Source organism: Ceratotherium simum, chromosome 37 (genome assembly GCF_057802395.1).
Source record: "Ceratotherium simum simum isolate JZ-2026a chromosome 37, ASM5780239v1, whole genome shotgun sequence".
NCBI lineage: Eukaryota > Metazoa > Chordata > Mammalia > Perissodactyla > Rhinocerotidae > Ceratotherium > Ceratotherium simum.
Window position 1 is genome coordinate 2,456,297 of NC_141936.1, and position 17,557 is coordinate 2,473,853.

General features: G+C 43.7%; 2 protein-coding genes across 2 annotated transcripts; both read right to left on the reverse strand.

Moving 5' to 3' along the window:
* Nucleotides 1-2,437: 2,437 nt before the first annotated feature.
* On the reverse strand, nt 2,438-3,385 carry LOC101409059 (olfactory receptor 9S13-like). The gene has a single exon (XM_004427802.1). It carries the CDS (start codon nt 3,383-3,385, stop codon nt 2,438-2,440), a length of 948 nt encoding a protein of 315 aa, XP_004427859.1.
* Nucleotides 3,386-15,451: 12,066 nt separating this feature from the next.
* LOC101408030 (olfactory receptor 9S13-like) lies at nt 15,452-16,395 on the reverse strand. The gene is given in 2 exon segments (XM_004427738.2): nt 15,452-15,837; nt 15,840-16,395. Coding segments are annotated over 2 exon segments (942 nt in total).
* Nucleotides 16,396-17,557: the final 1,162 nt, after the last annotated feature.

A 17,557-nucleotide genomic window follows, 5' to 3' on the forward strand; every position in this document is an offset into this window, starting at 1 on the left:
CTCTTTTTATGTCTTTCAATAACACTTAAAATTTTATTTCTAAAGATATTGTACATTATTTGTTATATTTATTCATACATACTGAAGAATTAATATTATGATATTTTACTTTTAAACATTCAATAACATATTAAAAATAATACAAGAATAGACAGATAGCCCAATGGGACAGAATAAGACTCTAGAAACAGACCCCTGTATACAAGGACACTTGGTTTATGACAAAGGTGACACTACATACCAGTATGGAGAAAAAGACATTTAAAAAAAATAAATGGTCAGTAGGATAACCATATAGAAAAAATGAAATAACCCCTACATCACAAAAACCACAAGAAAATTAATCCCATGTGAAGTATAGATACTAATATAAAATACTAAGCAAAGAAACTTATACAAGATAACGTAGAAGAATATCTTTTTGGATCTGGCATAGGCAGTGGTTCTTTAAGCCACAGAATGAAGTAACCATGGAGGAAATGACTAAAGGTCATTCCTAACCTAAAGGTTAGTTTATCTAAACCTGAGTAAGTTTAAGAACTTCTGTTAATTGAAAAATTTCAAAAAAATAGTCCATACGAGTGTAAATACGGAAGCCACAAAGTAGGAGAAGATATGTGCAAATCATATAACCAACAAAGGTCTCATATCCAGAATATATAAAGAATTTCTAAAATCAATATGAAAAAGAAAAACAACACAGTAGAAAAAAATGGATAAAATATGTATACTTCCCCAAAAAGAACATCCAAATTGCCACTGAATGTATGAAAATATGGTCAAGCTCGTTAGCCAGTAGAGAAGTGAAAATGAAAGTCACCAAGATTATGACTACATAATCACCAGACTGACTAAAATTGATAAAAGAGGCAATATGGTTGTTCATGATGATGCACAGCAACAGAAACTCTCAGGCACTGTTTGTGGGGACAAAAATTTTTATAGCATTTTGGTAGAACTATTTGAAATTAACCAAAAAGATGAACAATTCAGCTCCCAAGAATGCCCAACAGAAATTGGTTCACAGCAAAAGACATGTAAAAAAATTTCATAGCAGCATTATTTTAAAAGCTAATAACTGGAAACAGCCCATGTCCATTAACGGTAGGACTGATAAATTATGGTATCTTCCTATACTGGAATCTTATATAGTAATGAAAATTTAAAAAACTACTTATGTGCAGTCACATGGATTAATCTCACAAAGCTAATGTTAACAAAAAAATGTCAGTCACAAAAGAAGACAAGCTGTATGTTTCTATTCATAGGAAGTTCACAACGGGCAGAACTAATCTATGTGTCAGAGGCAGGATAGGGCTTAACCTTGGAGGGCAATGGCTAAAAAGAGGCAATAGGATATTGTGGGAATTGGGTAAATTTCTCTTTCTTGACCTGGATGGTGGCGACCTCCCTGAGTGGATATGATTTGAGTATTTTTTCTGTAGAAACAAAAATTATACCTATGTGTATATACTTCATGTTTTCCCTCCTGTGACTAGGAAGGTGGATGCCATGGCTGGTGCTCTGGGTCATCCTCTCTCATGACAATGTCATCCATGCCCTTGCTGTGATGGAGCAACAGCCCAAGGAACCTTCTGGCCCTGAACCAATGCATTCACCTCAGACCACGAGAGAGGCACTGTTAATCAGATCTGGACTTCTCCAGCCAAAACTTTTCCTATAGACATCAAACTCATTATGGGGAACGCCTTGGCCATGTATTTAAATTATTGTTTTAAACAGATCTCTTTGGTGATGGTGTGGAAGATGGGCTGAAAAGAGGCACAGTGGAGGCAGGGGGCCCTGTCAGTTGATGTTCACGTGTGGCCAACAGTAGATGGCAAGGCCCTGCATCTGGGTAGGCTGGGAGGGGTGGAGGTAAATTGCATCTAAACATTTTTTTTCCTTCCAAGTTTGGTAAAGGTGCACAAATATCTGACTTCTCTCCTCCTAAAACCCATGGGATGACCCAGAGAACCATGATAGGTAAGAGGCAGAAGACCACCCCTGCTTTGATGCTCAGTTGATTGCTCTGCTCAATTGGTCCACACATGATTTGAGTCATTGCTCCTTCTTTGAACATTTAGAGTTCTGGATGCAGAACATGCCTTATTCATCTATGCATCTCACATTTAGTAAATGCCTGGTCCATAAAATGCTTTCAAGCAACATTGATTGAATAAATGAATGAGTTCCTCAACACATCCAATTCCATTTGGAAGTGGAAGAGATTTGAGGGTTCCTCATTGTCCAGTGTCTCCCTCTGAGCCCTCAGGACACTTTGTCTCCCTCCAGTCATATCTTTCACATGGCTGTGTATTTCTAGATCATCATGAATAGATGCATGACAAATGAATTCCTCAATCCACACCCACGGCCACCCACTGAGCCTTCTTCTCCATCCCTCAAGACACTTTGTTTCTCTGGCCTCCCTCCTTCATGTGGTTGCATGTTTCCGGCTCAGCCTCTGCAGGGCCCCCTTCACGTCCTTATTTCTCAGACTGTAGATGATGGGGTTGAGCATCGGGATGACCAGGGTGTAAAAGACAGAGACCACCTTGCCCTGCTCCGTGGACTCAACAGCTCCTGGCTGGGCGTACACGAATAAAAGGGTTCCATAAAAGAGGGACACAGCCGTCATGTGGGAGCCACAAGTGGAGAAGACCTTGTGTCTCCCAGCTCCAGAGTGCATCCTTAGGATGGTCGCTGTGATGTAGCCATAGGAGATAAGGACCAAGAGTGTGGTCCCCACAATGATGAGCCCACAGATGCCAAACAAGAGAAGTTCGTTGATGGCTGTGTTGGCACAGGCAAGCTGGAGCAGAGGGGGCACGTCACAGAAGAAGTGGTCGATGTGGTTGGAGCTGCCGAACGGGAGGCTGAATGTGAAGCTGGTCTGCACGATGGAGTTGAGGCAGCCTCCACAGTAGGAGCCCAGCACCAGCCGGGCACAGGCCGAGGGGCACATGGTGATGGGGTAGCGCAGGGGGCTGCTGACGGCCATGAAGCGGTCATAGGCCATCACGGCCAGGAGGAAAGCCTCAGTGGTAGCAAACAGGGAGAAGAAGATCTGGGTGGCACAGCCCCCAAAGGTGATGACCTTGGATGAGGAGAAGAAGTTAGCCAGGGCATTGGGGGCGATGACCGATGAGTAGCACAAGTCCAGGAAGGAGAGGTTCTTGAGGAAGAAGTACATTGGGCAGTGCAGACGGGCATCCAGGGTGATGACCAAGATCATGGTGAGGTTCCCCAGGATGGTCACCACATACAGGGCCAGGAACAGAGCAAGGAGCAGGGCCTGGGTCTGCAGGCCACCTTCAAATCCCTCCAGCATAAACTCCTGCAAAGGCACCACCAAGAGATTTCCATTCCTGTTGGGTGGCATGGCCCCGAGCTGGATGACACAGAGCAGAGAGGAGGCAGGAGACAGTGAGAGAGAGCAGGTCAGGTCACAAGGTCACACTTCTCATGGAGCACAGGGACTCTTGTTCCTTGCTGCCCACTGACCAAGAGGCCACCAGCTGCCCAGTTCTCTTTCCATATGAGTTTGGACTGGCCTGAAAAGGAGACATTTCCTCTGATTTACTGATTCTTAAATATGCATGGAGCACTCACTCTGTAGTAGTCTCGGAGCTGTTGCTGTTGGGGGCTGGAGGGTGTGCCAGGAGGCTTGCAGAGCTGAAAGCCCACAGTGTAATAACAGCCTTGCAGCCCCTTGTCCCTCCCTCTGAAGGAACTGCTCTCCCTCCCCGCAGTGAAGCTCCTGCCATTTCCACACTTCTGTCAAGTATCTAATCCTGTGCTTTCTGTGCTTTACTTTACTGCTTCTTTCATTTCAGAAATGTTTATTGAGCTTCTCCTGTCCACCAGGACTTGACCCAGTGATGGTTCCATCTCCAAGCCAAGCTGGGAGGAGAGCAGAGACCAGCCTACACCAGGCTACTGTGGGTGCTGTCTGTCTGTATCCCCTGCACACCCTGAGCCCCATCAGCATCACTGTCGAGAGTCTGGACCACAGTGGCAGTCCATTAGCAGAACTCTCTGAGACCTTGAGGATCTCAGGGGCTTCCTGCCAATGTCAGATATTGGACAAATCATCAGAGGGGACAGCAGGGCTCCATGGTCTGAGCAGCAGCAGGACAGGGGCTGTGACACATTCAGGAGATGGACGTGCCCTGGCCTTTGTTCCTGCTTCCAGCCCTGCCCTGACCCCTTGGCATACCCTTCGGGGTTGATTGCTTTGAGCAAGGAGAGCTCTCAGCACTGTCACACGTGCCTCAGTCTCTGGATCCTCCTGGTTGGGTACTGCTGCCTGCCCTCTCACAGTCCAGATCTCACTTTCTGCCGTGAGCAGAGCTGAGCACCATGCCCAGGTAGGCCGTTGGTAACCAGTGGTGTGTGAAGGCCAGAGGAATGGTCAGGGGTGGTGCCCAGCCTACAGAGGCAGGAGTGGGAAGGAAGGTGGTCAGGGAGCCACTAGCGCATCCAGGGAGAGGAGGAGGATTAATGAGAAGGTGGGAGCCAATTTCAGAACAGATTTAACGTATTCTAGAGGTCAGGTCTGTGGCATCGTGGAGCCAGCTGCCTTCGGAGGGAGTGAGCTCACCAGCAGTGGATGTGTACAAGCAGAGGCTGGTTGATCAGTGGTGCACGTGGAGGAGGAATCACTCCCAGGTTCCCTCTCAGCCTGGAGTTGTCTTAGAATGTGGTCTGTGACAGCCCAGACTTTCCAACAAAAGAGGATGTGGGTGAAAGTGTGAATTGTCCAGCTTTCCTGTCCTGGGAGACTTGACTCCAAGCCTCGAATGACAGCGGAGTGGCACAGTTGGAACCGCAATGCCCAGGCTGCTGGGTGCTGAGGGCAGAGTGGGGGCTGCCCTGCACACCTTGGACAGTAGCCTCGACGATGCCCTGGCTGCAGCTGCTGCCCTCGCGGTCCACCTCTGCACACCCAGCCCCATCCTGCACACACACACACACACACACACACACACACGATGGCCATGCGCCTTCCTTGTGGCCCCCCTCGTGCTGTACTCACCCACACACTGGGGGCCACTGTGACCAGAGTGACCATCTTCCCCTCGCCATCCTCAAGTTGGCTGACTTTGCTCCCATGCCCCGTGGGGTTCCCATCTTCATGTTGGTGTGGCTGTTTCCCAGGACAATCCGTTCCCGTCAGGGGCCTTGGTCGTCACAAGGATGCCTGGGCCAGCACCTGAGGAGGAACTGGCATTTTCATGTGTGGAGCCAAGCTCACCGTTTGGTTTTTGAATAACAAGCTTACGTGCACCTCTAGCTTGCTGAGAGGCACCGGGGGTTTCCGGCGGCTGCTTCAGCATGGCTGCCTTTGACTGGAGCCCCAGAAACATCTTTCCAGGTGAAGCAGAAGACCCGGTGTCGTCTGTAGCCCTCCACTGGTAATGACTATGTCCGGTGTCCCTTCAGTCTAAACTCTTGTTACTCAAGTGTGGTCCAGGCTCTGCAGCACCAGCATCACCAGGAGCTTGCCAGAAATGCAGAATCTCAGGCCCACTGAAGGAACACCCACATTTGTACAGGACCCCGATTATTTCTACCCACACTAAAGTTTCAGACGCACTGTCCTAGCCGACTCTGGGCCCAGCAGAGGGGAGGCGGAGTGGGGTTGTTCAGGGTCCACGTTCCCGGGCCTCACCCGGTAGCACTTACTGACCCACACCCTGCTGAGCGCCTGGCTGCACTGCTCCTGTGACACCATGAGGGGCACGACTCACCCAAGACCTGCTCTCCCAGGGTCGGCCCAGCCCCTGACCCGGGTCTGCGCTGATGATAGAGAGGTGGCACCCAGGGCCTTCACCCCCTCCCCATTCAGCTCTGGCTTCCTGTGCAGTGAAGGAGGGCACCAGCGGGCCCAGTGAGAGTCTGGCCGGGCGCTCCAGGTCCTGGCTGCAGGAAGCTCCTGGGTCTTGGTCGAAGTGGGGAAGGGGATCAGCTCACTCACCTGCCCCTCCACGACTTGTTGCATCAGCCAGGCGGCATGTCAGGGCACCTGCACCATGAGGTCACTGCTGGGGAAGATCTCTCCGCCTGGCACGCTGGGACTTGGGGCCTTGAATGGCCAGTTAGGTGAGGTTATTTGTGTTTCTGCCTCTGCAGTGCGCTGGGACTCCTGGTGCTCCTGGATTCCCTTTTGTCACCCTTTTTTCTGATCTACCCTCACCTATGGGGCCTGGGACCAAAGCCCAGAAGTCCCTCGTGGCCCCAGAAGGATGAACAGGAGACAAGCACAGAACCTAAGAGCAGATCATGCGACCCTCAGTGGACTGCCCCCTCAGGGGCGGCAGGCGCCAACTCCTGAGCCCAACGCCCCCAAGACCGCCCTCTCCTGCCACATCCCCACTGTTTGGTTGAGGAAAATCACCACAGTGGGCAATTCGCACCTTGGGGAACTGGGTCCCTGCCTTCTACTCCGGGTTCTCCCTCCCGAAGGCCCTGACCTCGGAGACGTCCTGTCTCCTCGTAATGTGTCAGGAGGTAAACCAAGATCATCTCTAAAGTCCTTTCCATATTGTATTTATTGCCAACGAATGTGTTTAAAATTTTTTATTTTTAAAACAATGAATAAATGAACATCTGCTTGGACAAATCCCAGCACATAAGAGGTGACAAAGTAAAAGGAGAAACTTATCCTTTTACCCCTGAAAACCTTCGCCATCTCCACAGTGAGGCTGACTCCCCGTGGACGTGTGCACCTGCCTGTGGGTTTTGTCTTTTTGGTTGCACCTTTTCTAAAAATGGGATCACAACATTCATTCTGCAATTTGATCTTTTCACTTAACTCCATACCATGAACATCTAAGTCAGTTTTTCCACCTTATGGGTATATTATAATTTATTTATCCATCATATTAATGAACCTGGAGGTTTTCTTTCCTATCATAAGCAATATTGCAAAGAATGCTCATTATGTCCTCATGGGAACATTCTTGTGGGCTAGCATTGGATTTTTATGCCAATTCCCTCTTTCACTCCAAATAATCAGTGAAATTTCTTCTTCTGCCATTGGCACACAAAAATGCACATATGTCACCCCTCACCAGCGCTTACTATCATCAATCTTCTTAATGTTTATGCATCTAACATGGTGTGATGGTTAATTTTATGTCAACTTGACTGGCCATGGGTAGTCTAGATATTTGGTCAAATATTATTCTAAGTGTTTCTGTGTTTTTGGATGAGTTTAACATTTAAATCAATAGACTGAGTAAAGGAGATTGCCCTCCCTAGTATGGGTGGGCCTCATCCAATCAGTTGAAGGTTTGAATAGGAGAAAAATTTTGACCCTCCTCCAAATAAGAGAGAATTCCCCCTGCCTGACTGTCTTTGAGCTGGCAGTCAGCTTTTTCCTACTTTTGGACTCCAACTGAATCATTGGCTCTTCCTGAGTCTTGAGCCTTCCAGTCTGTGGACTAAAACTTACATCATCAGCTTTCCTGGGTCTCCAGCTTGCCAACAGCGGATCTGGGGACTTGTTGGCCTCCATAATCACGTGAGGCAATTCCTTATGAAGAAATTCTTCGTATATATGTGTATGTACATTCTATTGGTTCTGTTTCTCTGGAGAACCCTTGATACACTAACCCTGGCATTTGTATGTTAATGAGCATACCTTTATTTGTTAGTGTGGCTGAACACCTTTTTATACGTTTGTTGGCTGTTTGTGCTTCTAATTCTGTAATTTGCTCCTTCAAAAGCACACAGCCTGGACAGGATTGTGATGCAATCCTGCCTGGGCACTGTGACCCAAATTAGACAGGTAGGGGAGACTGAGCCCTGACCCCAGGGGCCACCCACTTCCCTGCAGACCACAGCCCCAGGCCCAGGAGTGCTGGTCTGATAGCCCCATGTTGCTGGGGTCAGTAACCTTGCAGACCAGCTTTCCCAATGTGGGGCAGAGCCTGTTCCCATTCATTTTATTTTTTGGCTTTAAAAGTCCTACCCAGACTCATCCTGGACTAGATCCTAGACCCAATGCTGGATCCACTTTCCTGCTGGACAAGTAAACTTTCCACACAGCACTCAATCTTTGCTCTCTCAGTCTCTATTTTCTCTTTTATGATAATTTCTAATTTTTCCATTGAATTGCTGAGCTTTTTTTCTTATTGACTTTTATGAGCTCTTTACATATTACAGACCTTGTATATCTTGACTATGTTGCAAGCAGCTTTTCCAGTTTGCTGCTGGCCTTTGACTTTGTCTCCAGGGCTCTCATGTGACTTTCCCCAGGCACACCCCTGATCTCTCCTCCGCCTCTCCTTGGGGACATTGTGGTTTCTTCAGCGCTGACTACCCTCTTGACTGCACATCAAATTAACAAGCACACCCACAACCAAAGCACCTCCTGCATGCTCTTCTCATACTCTGGGAGGTTTTATTTTTTTCAGCCATCAGATTGTTAAATTAATACATCCAGAATTTATATCTGTGTGTGCTGTGAAGTTGGTGTTAATTTTTTTCCCAAACAGAAAGTCAAAGTTTATTGAGTATTTTGACCTCTCCATAATTACTTTTATTTCTAATTATAGCTTCTTAATCCAGAAAAATCCAGAGGAGAAAGGTAATGACTCAGCATATCATCTATTAATTTTAAAATAACAAAATAAAAAATGAACAAGGCAGCAAATTTCAATAGTACTAAAAGAAAAAATGAAAAGTAAAGGTCTTATATCCCATCTTCAGGAGTTGAAATGTCAGACCCACAAGTTCTGTGTGGCTGTGGGCAAGTTACACATCCTCTCTGGCTCACTTTATTATAGTTATTAATTATTACTGGTATTGGTATTTTTGTCATCATACCTCCTCTAACTCTCCCCTCACCAACCCCCATCTGATCTCCCTAAACAAGTCACTGCTTGGAGTTTCTGGTGCACCCTCTCAGAAAATGAAAGGAAAAGTCATTTCTAAATCGGCGTGTATCAAGGTGTGAATATGTGAACGCAGAACCGTTTTCATTTAAGCAAGAGGTCACACTGTTTTTTTCCATGCTTTCTCCTCTCCTCAGCATGTACTTCATTTTCCCTCTTAGTTCTTTTCCCCATGTGAGAGATTCCATTTTGTTTGTCTGTTGGCTTATTCATTGTCCCCTCCACTAACATGTGTTCACACCTGTGAGGACAGGTTTTCATTCTGTGTTTGCACATGGCTCTTTCCCCGTGAGAGTGGTACCCGGCACCAAGTCCATCTCAACAACATTTGTTGAATTGAATAAACAAATTACACTGTCCCACCAGCATGTCACCCTCACATCATGGTGGGGTTTTAAAAAAAAATTAGTATACTTTATTATTTAGAACAACAATCAGATTTATTATTAGATTTGTAGAATAATTGAGCAGAAAGTACAGTTTCCATACACCTCTCTCACTCCTACACAGTTTTCTCTATTGTTAACATCTTGCATTGGTGCAGTGCATTTGTTACAGTTGATGAACCAATATTGATACATTATTAACTGAAGTCCATGGCTTACTTTAGGTTCACTCTTGGTGTTGTACATTCTCTGGGTTTTGACAAACGTATAATGAAATGTATCCACGATTACAGTATCATACATGGTAGTTTCAGTGCTGTAATGCATCAGATTTTTAATGTGAAGTATTCACGTGGAAGGATACACTCAAATTCAAGCTGTTGGATCTTATCGCAGGGCACTTATGTTGGTTTGTTATTATTATTATTATTATAAACAACGCTGTGGTGAATATACTTGGGTCTATATTTTTGGTGTGGTTTTATGAATATATCAATCAGGTGAGTACTTAAGAGTGAATTTATTGGGCCGGCCCCATGGCTTAGCGGTTAAGTGCATGCGCTCCGCTACTGGAGGCCGAGTTCAGATCCTGGGCACGCACCGATGCACCGCTTCTCCAGCCATGCTGAGGCCGTGTCCCACACACAGCAACTAGAAGGATGTGCAACTATGACATACAAGTATCTACTGGGGCTTTGGGGAAAAAAAAACACAAAAGGAGGGGGATTGGCAATAGATGTTAGCTCAGAGCCGGTCTTCCTCAGCAAAAAGAGGAGGATTGGCATGGATGTTAGCTCAGGGCTGATCTTCCTCACACACACACACAAAAAGAGTGAATTTATTAGTCAGAATGTAAGAACTTTTAGCATTTTGACAAATATTGCCAAAACATCTTCAATAATTTTTTTACCCCCCAATTAACACCTTTTTGAAAAGTATATAAAACTGCCTCTACCCCCCACACTCTCACTGACAACGGATGTTACAAAACTTCTGATTTTTTAATCTGATGGGTGAAAAGTCTATCTTACTATTTTGATTTGCATTTTAAAATTTTGAGTGAGGGCCAGCTCTCATGGCCGAGTGGTTAAGTTTGGTGTGTTCTGCTTTGGTGGCCTGGATTCGGTTCCTGGGTGTGGACCTACACCACTCGTCTGTCAGTGGCCATGCTGTGGTGGCGGCTCACATCAAAAAGAGGAAGATTGGCAGTGGATGTTAGCTCAGGGAGAATCTTCCTCAGCAAAAAAAAAAAATTTTTGAGTGAGATTAAATAAATACCATCCTATGTGTTAGTCACCTCTGTTTCTTATTAATGGAATTGCATGGGAAAATTTTAAACAATACATAATTGTATTTTACAGTACCATTATTATTTTATTCATATTAATAATAAAACCCTGTTAAAATTTTAGTTTTGTCTTTTTGTTCATTAAGCCTTTCATCACACAGCTTTTCATATAGTTCTACCATGGTCTGTTACATAACGACTCCTAAGCTCTTTTCTTCCTTCATAGATAGTCTTTCTTTGCAGAGTAAACATGTAAAAATGTTTTTCACTTCCACAAATAAGTATGAGGGCTCTCCTTTTTCTTGTATTGTGGGTTAAACAAATATGACACTTTCCGTGAAACACTTCAGAGCAACTGTGACAAGTGCCAGTTGACACAGGGCTTCAAAGCTGGAAGGGCACTAGGGAGGTGGGGCTGGTGAGTGTCATGTAAAGACTGTACCCACTGCTCACTCCAGCCAACCATTGTTGGTAGGAATACCGGCCCCGTGTTGCTAGATTTTCTGATTTTCCAAACAAAATGGAAGTCTATACTTTATATGTACTCTCCCATTGTTTTTTTAACATTGAAACCAAATGAAGATTGTTTTTAATACTGTGTGGACCAAAGAAGATAAACCTTTGGCCCAGATTCAGCCTGCAGGCTCCCAGTTTGCCGTTCCCATCAGAGGATGTCTATGTTATATATCAGACACGAGGTCTAGATAAGCTGCCTGTGACACCAATGAGCAAAATGAAAAGGAATTTTAAAAGACATCTGCAGGTCATCTATACCAACAGAATAAATATCATGTAAAACACGAACAAATTCACTACGCCCGTTTAGAGCTACAGAAACACGAAATTAGGCCATCAGTTTTTATAGGACAGGAGCTGAAATCACTCATAAAACAAGAGGATGAAATGTAAAGGGAATTCATAGAAAAGAATTTTAGAACCAAATAAGTATTAAAGAATTACTTTTAAAAAATGAAGACATCATGGGGCAGAAAGGAGACTACTGAGAAACAAATTCCTGGTGCAGAGGAAAGTCTTGAGGCTGTTATGATGAGTATCGAGAAAAAGAAAAAGAATTTGTTAAAGAGAAGTAAATAGAGATGGAGGACAGATACGTAAAATTCAGTATAAAATTAACTAACTTTGAAATAGAAAAGCCAAGGATGGAAGAGAAAATGTTTTCAAAAACAGAATAGCAGAGAGTTTTACTACATTGAAGAAGTGACTGCACTGGCAATTGTGTTTGGGGGGAAAATGACACAGAACAGCCAAGTCTGAGACATGTCTTGACTGAGTATGATGATGGTGATGGTGATGATGGTGATGATGGTGATGATGTTGATGATGATGGACAATTTAAACACATGCAAACGTAGAGCATATAGTATAATGAACCCCAAGTACCCATCATCCAGCTTTAATAGCAACCAACTCTGGCCAATCTTGTATCTTCTCTTCAATCCCTACTCTACTTCAATAGCCCCTGTATTATTTTAAAGTAAATATTAGACAGATAGGATTTCATTCATAAATATTTCAGCATGCATCTCTAAAAGAAAAGCAATTTTTTTTCAAAAAAATATCCACAATACCTGAAGAACTCGAATTCCTTAGCATCATCAAATATCAATCAGTGCCCAAGTGTCCAATTATCTCATAAATGTAATAAATGCTTTTAAATATAGTTTATTTTAATCAGCAATAGAAAAAGGTTCACACTGTGATTGGTTAACATATCTCTTATGCTCCTTTTAATGTGGGCTGACCCTCTTCTCTCTCTCTATCTCTCTTTCTATCTCTCTCTGTGTCTCTGTCTCTGTCTCTCCAGCTCTATCTATCTCCTCTCTATCTCTGTCTCTCTCTCCCTCCATCTCTCTCTCTCTCTCTCTGTCTCTCTGTCTCTGTCTGTCACTCTCTGTCTCTATCTCTCGTGTCTGTGTGTTTGTATGTGTCTCGGTGCAAAGTATGTCTTAAAGAAACTGGATCTTCATCCTGTAGAATTTCCCACAGTTCAAGTTTGCTGATTGCATCCCAGTGGTGCCATTCCTCACATTCCTCTGTCAAGTGTGTTTCCTGTAAGTTGGTAGTTGGATTAGAGTCTTGATTAGATCCAGGGTGATGTTGTTACTATTATTATTAGCCAGACTGCCTCATGGGTGGCCTTTAGTTCTCTCTTGGTGTGGTGTTATCAGTCACCATGATCATTGCCTGTTTGCGTTGTCACTATGGGCTGTAGATGCTAATTCTATAGTTCCTTCTTCAGTGGGAGGACCTCCTCCTCAGCTGCAGGGCTTCCATGAGGATGAACTTCCTCATCTGCTAACTGGTTCCTCAGTGGTTCAGTTTACATAGGAGAAGCAGCATGCTTGGTTCTTTCTCTTTAGGTAGCATTTTCAAAACAATGAATTGATTCATTAGCATCCTCCAATGGTGACTAAGTTTTTTTTATTATTATGAACTTGTAGATTCAACACCTTTGATGTATTTCAATCTACCGAAATTATTATTCTTAATCATATTAAATCATCCCACTTTTAGCCAGTGGGCATCTCTTCAAGTTGGTCTGAATCCTTTTGACATGACCTACTAGCCTTTGATAACTTCTTTGCTGCTGGTGTGGCATGCTGTTCCAACGTATATACTGCTTTAAGGATCCAAGTAGCTTCTAGTGGGATACGAACCTTTCAAGTCCACACTCCCCTGGCTCATTGAACTGTTTAACTTAACTCATTGGCTGCTCCCTCTCCGATTCCTTACTGGATCCCCCTCTTCCTGACTTCTAATTGTGGCAATGCCAGGACTCAGTCATCTGACTTTCCCTCTTTGCTGTCACTGTCTGGGTGACATCATCTAATCTCATAACCTTATCCTCTTATTCAACACTTCAGCTTCCCAAATTTATACCTTCAGAGTGGACCTCTTCCCTCAACCCCAATGGGCTACTCAATGTCCTCTTGGAGGTACAAAGTTAGCATGTTCAAACTGAACTCATAATTTTCCCCACTGCCGCCAACAACCCTCCCCAAACCTGCTCTTCCCATCACATTTAATGATAATCCCCTCTTTCCAGATATTCAGGCCAATATCCTTGGAGTCATCCTTGACCCCTCTGTGTCCGTACCCCACATCTGTTCTGTCAACAAAGCCTCATCTTAAAAATATCCTTAAACTTCATCTCCTTTTGCCGTCACCCAGTTCAAGCATTAATACCTTTGTCAGACTCCTGCAATAGTGTCCCGACTGCTGTCAGTAATAAACAGGATAAGCCTGTTATTCTGAAGTCAAGTAATGTCTTTTCCCTGCTCAGAATAAGGCTTAACATCTCACTCCAAGGAAACTTTAGGGCCGGGCTTGGCAAGCACAGCTCTCACAACACCTTGGAGACCACCCCTGGCCCTAACCTGCCTGTCCCTATTCTCTAGGCTCCCCCCATGCTCACTCTGCCACAGGCACGTCGGCCTCTCTAAGGTTCCTCAGACACACCGGCCACACTCCCTTAGAGTCTTCGCACCTGCTATTCTCTCCTCTTGGGGTATCTGCTTGGTTTCTCATTTGACAGTTCTTCAATTTCCTTTTTTATGTCTTCTTGATGGGGGCATTTTTAAATTTCCAAATATTTGGGACTTTTCAGATATTTTTCTATTATTGGCTTCTAGGGTAATACTGTTTATATGTGAGATCATACTTTGTATGATTTCAATCTTCTCAATTTTATTGAGACATTTTTATGGCCCAGAATATAGCCTATCTTGGTGAATGTTTCATGTGTACTTTAAAAAGAATGTGTATTCTCCTGTTGAGGGTGGATTTTTCTGTAAATGTCAAGTTGGTTTATCGTGTTAAGTTTTCTGTATCTTTGCTGATTTACTGTGTATTTGTTCTATTGACTTCTGAGATGGTTAATGGATATCTCCAATCAAAATGGTATATTGGTCTGTTTTACCTTCAGTTCTATCTATGTTCATACTATGACATTCTGTTATTAGGTACATACATATTTCAGGTTGTTATGTCCTCTTGAGGAAGTGACCTATGTATCACTATGACATGTCTCTCTTTATCCCTGGTAATATTTCTTGTTCTACAATTTGATACTAATATAGCCACTCTAAGTTTCTTTTGATTATTTTTTGAACAGTATACTTTTTCATCCTTTTACTTTTCACCTATCAGTGTCTTTATATTTAAAGTAGGTTTTTAATCACATATAATTTGATATTGCTTTGTTTATCCAATCTGACAATCTCTGCCTTTTAACTATAGTGTTTATGTTATATGCACTTAGTGTAATTGTCAATATGGTTACGTTTAAATCTACCATCTTGCTATTGGTTTACTGCTATTTGTTCCATCTGATTTTTTCCCCTTTCTTGTCTTTTTTGTTGTCACTGTTAATTGATAATTTCTAAAAAAATATATTTTATGTCCCCTATTGGATCATTTAACTATACCATTTTGTTTTAGCTTTTGGTGATTGCACTAGAGTTTACAATATATATGTTTAATGTGTCACAGACGACTTTCAAATTATATTATACTACTTCACATATAGTGTAAGAAACTTAAGACAGTGGACTTCCATATACCCCTTCTGTACTTTGTGCTATTATTGTCATATATTTACTTCATGTATTATAAACAACACCAAACATTGTATTATTTTTGCTCCATTAGATAGAGAGTTCTCAGAGGACAAGAACATTGTCATACGCATCTTTCCCAAGCATTTGGCAAATGCCTGGTATATAGTATGTTTTAAATAAGTGTTGATTTAACGAAGAAAGGAAGAAATGAATCTGTTGACTTCCATCTACAACCAAAGGCTCTTCCTCTTCTGAGTCCTCAGGACACTCTGTCTCTCTGGCCTTCCTTCCTCATGTGGCTGTGTGTTTCAGCCTCCACAGGGCCTCCTTCACATCCTTGTTTCTCAGACTGTAGATGATGGGGTTTAGCATTGGGATGACCAGGGTGTAGAAGACAGAGACCACCTTGCCCTGCTCCATGGACTCAATAGCTCCCGGCTGGGCGTACATGACAAAGACAGTCCCAACAAAGAGAGTCACTGCAGTCATGTGGGAGCCACAGGTGGAGAAGACCTTGTGGCGCCCAGCTGCTGAGCGCATCCTCACGATGGTCACTGCAATGTAGCCGTAGGAGACCAGGACCACAAATGTCACACTCACAATGATGAGCCCACAGATACCAAACATGATGAGCTCGTTGAGGGCTGTGTTGGCACAAGCAAGACGGAGCAGAGGGGCACGTCACAGAAGAAGTGGTCGATGTGGTTGGAGCTGCAGAATGGGAGGCTGAATGTGAAGCTGGTCTGCACGATGGAGTTGAGGCAGCCTCCACAGTAGGCGCCCAGCACCAGCCGGGCACAGGCCGAGGGGCACATCATGATGGGGTAGTGCAGGGGGCTGCAGATGGCTATGAAGCGGTCATAGGCCATGACACCCAGGAGGAAACCTTCAGTGGTGACCAGCAGAGAGAAGAAGAAGATCTGGGTGGCACAGCCCTCAAAGGTGATGACCTTGGATGAGGAGAAGAAGTTGGCCAGGGCATTAGGGGCGATGACCGATGAGTAGCACAAGTCCAGGAAGGAGAGGTTCTTGAGGAAGAAGTACATTGGGGAGTGCAGACTGGCATCCAGGGTGATGATCACAATCATGGTGAGGTTCCCCAGGACAGTCAGCAGATACATGGCCAGGAACACAGCAAAAAGCAGGACCTGGGTCTCAAGGCCACCCTCAAATCCCTCCAGCACAAACTCTTGAAAGTAAACCACTGAGAGGTTTCCATTCCTGTTGGGTGGCATGGCCCTCAGGCCTCAGACCAGGAGAAGAAATTCTGCCTCCAGTGATGGTGGACCAGGTAAATCAAACTAAACTTCCTACTGAAGACTATCAGAAAAGATGAACGACAACAAAAACAAGACTGACTGAAGGTGTAAGAGAGTTAATGATTTAGTGAAGAACTGCTAAACAACGTTCAAAATAAACAGAGAACCAGGGATTCCAGTACTAAGAGCCTCTCTTTTCCTTTGAGACGTAAGCCAGTTTTGCAGAAGAATTCTGAGAGGCCAAGTGCTGAAGCAGTGAGTTTTTGCCTGTCTTGTGGATCTAGCAGTGACAGTGCTTGGTTACTGGGGACCACCAAGGATGCATCGGAGGAGTAAGTTTAAACAAGGAGTAGTTACGCAGCTGTTTCTGACCATTTCAATCACTGGAATTGTATTAAGGTGAGACCTCAGTGCTAGTGCCCCTGACACCTCGCAGAAACAAACATATCTCCTCAAGAGGAAGATGCATTATGCTAGACTTCAAGTTTTTTCCAAAAGAATTTTGCACAAACAGTGCCAGACACACAATTAAAAATTGAGAAGTTAAAGCAATATGAATTAAAACAACAGAAGCAATAGACAGTAGAAAATCCACAGAGTTAACAGACACAAACTTTAAAATAACTAATGTTATTGTGTTTAAAGGATAAAAGATGAGCTTAAGAATTTCAGCAGAGATGTGGAAATTATAAAAAGAATCATGTGTAACCTTTTTTTAAAGTACAATGATTAAAGTTAGGAACTCGATGAATGAGTTTGACAGCAGATTAGGAATAACTAAGTAGAAAATTTGTGACGTAGAATACAGGTGAATAGTAAATATTCAGAGTGCAGCATGAAGAGACAAAAGAATGGTGCAAAAAATCAGAAATTAATGTGAAAGACAAGAGATGCAATGAAAAGTTTCAACAAATACATAGTGTGAGTTCCTAAAAAAGAGGAAAGAAATAAATAGGCTGAATCAGAATTGAAGGGATAATCTCCAAGTATTTTCTCAAAACAATGAAAGAAATTAATCTGCAGATTCATGAGCCCTACAAAATCAAAGCAAGATTAATGCAAAGAACACCAGACTTAGACAGATAGAAGTAAAATTATTTAAAATGAAAATAAAGGGAAAAATCTTAAAAGCAGCCTG

Excerpts from the sequence above, each read along its gene's own strand:
- LOC101409059 (XM_004427802.1), bottom strand. The coding sequence starts at position 3,385 with ATGCCACCCAACAGGAATGGAAATCTCTTGGTGGTGCCTTTGCAGGAG.